Below are 4,720 nucleotides of genomic sequence, written 5' to 3' on the forward strand. Positions count from 1 at the left end.
CTCAAATATGATACTCATATGCGAATTCTAAATTTAACAAGGTCTCTTCATGAAATCCTCATTAAAGCTTTATCCTGACAGTGTCACAGTCGGGGGTCATTGTTTCACCCACAGTGCAGTGGATCTTGAAATCTCACTTCCCAGGAAAAATATACTCCCTTTTATGGCTTGCAGATTGCAGCTTGCCTTCATAGAAATTAGAAGCATGCCCGTTGAGACATGATGTTGGCACAGAGAGTTTATGACAAAATCATTATGTAGAAAATATGCAATGTCATGTCATAATCCAGTACTGTGCATGTGTAAGAGACAACATTGAAATATCTTGCCCTCTTCTTGACATCTAGAAGAATCAGGCTGCCTTCACGTTGCTTAAGCGTTATGACCAACATGAGTCAAATGTACCCCTGGGCTTCTGTCTAGAGTGATATCGAATTCCTTTGCGGAGGTCAAATAAGCAGACGAATGTGCACTAAAAAACATGTACCAAGTCTGAACTAGCCTTTCTTGATCATAGTTTTAGAATAGTGTGTTTGGACATGTCCTGCATATAATAACGTTTTCACAAAGATTATCATACCTCCATGACTGACTTTAAATCTGGAACAAGCTTTAGGGTGTGATGTTTTGGGTGGGGCATCACATCATACTAAAAGATGTGTTTAGCACTGCTGTTATGTAAAATAATGCATATTTTTAGACTAACATACAACTCTAATCACATGTTTTAGGTTAAATGGCCTCTCTAGTATGTTGGATGTCAAATCTATGAATGAAACCCGAAAACACCATTTCACTTTAAAATTAAAAACTTTAGTTGATTGAAATTGACAGTTTAATCTGACATGCACAATTGGACAGGTGCAAAAACAATATATTTCCATTCATTTGTAGAAGCTTTGATATTTGTTTTAAAAAAAAAAACCATATCAACATAGTTTAAGTACAAATGGCAAAAGGTGTCAAATGTGTCTGTAACAAAGACGACTTAACATTTGAAACCTCCAAACATCTATATCACACTAAGACAAATTCATCGGATTACAGTTATTTTAAGATACTAGATGGTGGTTAAACAATTCAAAGCAAAAAACAAGTACATCTGCGTGGAGGACACACCTAGCTGAAGTCACAGTTTGAGCATTGTTAGTCAGTTTCAACAAAAAAAGGTGATCAGCAGGAAGCTTGAAACTGTGTTTGAAATAAAGTATCCAATCCTCACAGCGACAGTGAAGCTTTCTTAAAAGCTTTCAAACTGTACCTTTGTCACAGATAAAATTCCTAACATAATATTTGAAAACCACATTTCTCTGGGAAATTGTTTTGACAGTGATACTGCAGTTTAACAAATGTCCATTGGGGGGAGCTTTGCCACCTTCTCAGATTGAAGAATGGACTGGTCAACACAAAAATACATTAGTCAGGTTCTGTCTTTCATTCTTTCTCTCCCACACCCACCCACACACACACACACACACACACACACACACACACACACACAGCTCCTGCATCTTCTGCGTATAAATACATCTAAACACACACACTCATGTTCACTCATTAGGGATATCAATGACTAGTTCAGCCTCGTCTCCCTCCCCTCTGTCTTCATCTCCTCTGTCGCTGTCGCCGTCACTTTCCCCCTCCTCCTCAGCAGCGTCTCCACTGAGCATCTGTCTGGGAACCCAGCTGAAGGGGCCACTGGCTCCCGGAGGAGCCGTAGGAGCTGATGGGTAATTAGCCGTCATTGGGGCAACAACCTGAGGGGAGGTCAGGATGAAGCAAAAATGTTAGAAATGAAAGAGAGAGATGGAAATATGATGCAAAAACGAGGAGTATGGATGGATGGCTGCATCACAGATATACAGAGTAAATCAGGACAGAGCGTGCTGCATGTACACAGACTAAAGGATTTACTGACTGCAGTCACTTGAGTATAGTGCTGAACTGAAAACAGCATAGGGGGACTGAATTAATGCGCTGAAATGTCATTATTACACATTAAATTAAGTTAAGATCAGAAAAAACACTGATCGGAAACTCCAATACATGAATTCCTGAGACATATACTGTAAATGGCACATTCATACATAGGACTTGTCCATAAGTCTCCATTATATTCTTTTAAAATATCTAATTTTCCCCTTTTCCTCTCTCACCTTCCCCGTAGTCTCTTTCTTGTTTTTTGTCGTCTTTGTTTTTCTCTCTTTCTTCATTCGTTCAGCTGGGGGAGCCAAATACTCGGGTGGGAAGGGCATCTGCCCAACACACACGTAGGCCCCAGTTTGTAAAATGACCACACGAACACACATGCACACAAGCATATGCAGTTTACAAGACACACACACAAAAAAACAAAAACATACACAGAAGAATGAACAATGCAATATAAACTTTTAAAAAAAAGACAAAAGAAAGAGATAAAACAGACTAATGAATAAGATGGTAAAATGATCAAATTATAGAAATAATGCCAAATCAAAACAGTTTGCTGATGAGAAGCTGACACTAGATGCAATGTTACTGTTGCTGGAAAAACAAAGACAAAAGAAAATGAAGTGAGAACTCACAGTGTTGAGGTAGGGTCCTGAGCCTGATGACTGCAGGGGATTTACACCTGGACGGGACAGCAGGGAGAGATGAGGCGACGATGATGAAGGAAGACATGCCCCAGGACTACTCCTTCGCCTGAAACAAAGCAAATGAAAAACTGAGACAAACTCAGAGTGTGTTGGATATGACGCCAAGAGAATTCAACTCTGGCACATTAAGTTCAGGTTTGAATAAATGAAGTATGTCCATGCATTTTAGGGTGAACAAGGAAGACCAAGCTTTAATTATCTAATTGACTTCTGTCGATTTAAGTCTCAATCCCACACAGGTAACTTTTATCTCCTTATGAGATGGGTGACAACAGACCCTTCTACCTTCCTCTCAAAAATAATTCAAATACAAGAAAATGCACTTTAGCACTTTTAAATCTTTAACAAATACAAGAGTCTAATCGATCATATAGAATAAACATTTATTTGTGTAACTTTTCACAGTTTGTGAAAGTACAACACAGTACTAGCATCTTGTGGGCAGAACTGTGAGCAGTAAAACTTGTGAGATTGGCAGAAAATGATGAGATTGTTCAGTTAATGGGTCTAATTTCCAAATTTTCTTTTTGAAATTCCCAACTTACTTCTTCGCTCCATCTCGTTCTCTTTCTCTCTCCCTGGGACCCTCTCCTTCACTGTTTTCTGAAGAAACCGTTGCATCTGAATCTGAAACACAGGAAAAGAAATCCAGATGTTACAGTGCAGTACACAGCTGATACAATTTACACAACCCTTACATATTGTTGTTCAGGTCAAATGTGACATTGTGACATTTCATAGTAGTAAAACACCGTAAACACCATTCTTTGAGCCAGAAATATAATGATCTTTCCAAAAGTGACCCAGAATATAACAAAAGGAAATATTTAAACTTATTATATTTCTGTGCATTTGATAAACATTTTTTCTACATAAAGTATGTTGTGGGTTAAATTTGCATTTATTAAAAAATACTGCAACCTTCACATTCAATCAAATTAAATGATATCATTACGGCTGTTTTAGATAGCAAAGGACCATCATATAATGTGACTGTGAATGTATTTTTTCTCAATAAACAAATGATTTGTTTGATGATGAGTTAATGATGATGATTATCACCTGAGGAGTCTTCATCTACCCGCTCATACTGTAGCAATCGGTCCAGAAGGAAGCTAGAATATGAAATGAATGAAAGTGTTATTCACCACACTTTATCACTATAACAATATGACTATAGTTATATCTGCACGCACGCTCACCTTTTGTCTCTGGAGACTTTGAGAAGTTTCCTCTGTGCTCTCCTCAGCTCCTCCTGAAAGCATTCCTGCTCCTGAAACCAAACTCACACATCAGTATCAATGGAGAGGCATTTAGGAAACACTGACAGATTACCAAAGCCTGATGGTTTACCCACAAAAATCAATAAAACTGTACTCACATAAACAAGAAATTTTAATTTTCGTTTGAGATTTTTGTATTTCCGCTTGTAGTCGACTTCGACGTCCGCTTGACCGTTCATTTCTACAATACAAACACACAGAAATGATCAAACGGTGAAGTCCACAGTCTGTTAAATGTTGCAGTTTTACGTCTATACTGAAGGCGCCTAGTTTATAAAGCACAGCTTGTTCACAGAGTCATTCGTAACTCTAACCCTAACATACACTGTCTGATACACATTGTATGCTAAGCTAGCTGGAAACGTGAGTTCAATCTGCAGCATTACTGGAGCTGCCGAGCTGCTGGAGACAAACCTGCAGTAAAAATAAACGATGTTTGCTTAAAAAAGGAAAACACTATCTCCATAACATGCTAATATCTTTATATGCGTTAAAATACCTCTAGCTTGAGTCTGTCTGTGCGACATGCTCTTGTTTACTTTCGTGACGTCGTTTTCATGCGTCGAATGGGCGGGGCCTAAATAGTATTATTAATATATTTATGTTTTATTTTATTATTTATACATACAGGCACTGGACACAGGTACACTTGTGTAATCTAATTCAATTCAATACAACTGCGCTTCCATAAATTCTACTTTTTTTGACGTTTATACATTTCAGTTTTTTGTTAACACTGTTGAAAAGGTGATCATTCTGCTTTATCTTTATTATTGAGATGGTAAATGGTGGTGTACT

The 4,720-nt window shown here is 37.9% G+C and overlaps 1 protein-coding gene across 1 annotated transcript; it reads right to left on the bottom strand.

Annotated features, from left to right (window-relative positions):
• Positions 1 to 920: 920 nt before the first annotated feature.
• On the bottom strand, positions 921 to 4,476 carry ino80e (INO80 complex subunit E). Its single transcript, XM_053326510.1, has 8 exons — positions 4,422 to 4,476; positions 4,021 to 4,103; positions 3,842 to 3,912; positions 3,702 to 3,754; positions 3,185 to 3,266; positions 2,568 to 2,685; positions 2,157 to 2,255; positions 921 to 1,757 (listed from the first exon to the last, which is right to left on the bottom strand). Exons 1-8 carry the CDS (start codon positions 4,447 to 4,449, stop codon positions 1,551 to 1,553), a joined length of 741 nt encoding a protein of 246 aa, XP_053182485.1. The 5' UTR covers positions 4,450 to 4,476; the 3' UTR covers positions 921 to 1,550.
• Between the last annotated feature and the right edge of the window lie 244 nt (positions 4,477 to 4,720).

Source organism: Scomber japonicus, chromosome 10, assembly GCF_027409825.1.
Source record: "Scomber japonicus isolate fScoJap1 chromosome 10, fScoJap1.pri, whole genome shotgun sequence".
NCBI classification, from domain to species: domain Eukaryota; kingdom Metazoa; phylum Chordata; class Actinopteri; order Scombriformes; family Scombridae; genus Scomber; species Scomber japonicus.

Bases quoted from the DNA above. Each gene is read 5' to 3' on its own strand.
- ino80e (XM_053326510.1), bottom strand. From the start codon at position 4,449: ATGTCGCACAGACAGACTCAAGCTAGAG. The intron at 3,755-3,841 runs GTGAGCGTGCGT...TTCATATTCTAG, and splicing joins AAAGTCTCCAGAGACAAAAG to CTTCCTTCTGGACCGATTGC. The intron at 1,758-2,156 runs GTGAGAGAGGAA...ACCTCCCCTCAG, and splicing joins AGAAAGAGACTACGGGGAAG to GTTGTTGCCCCAATGACGGC.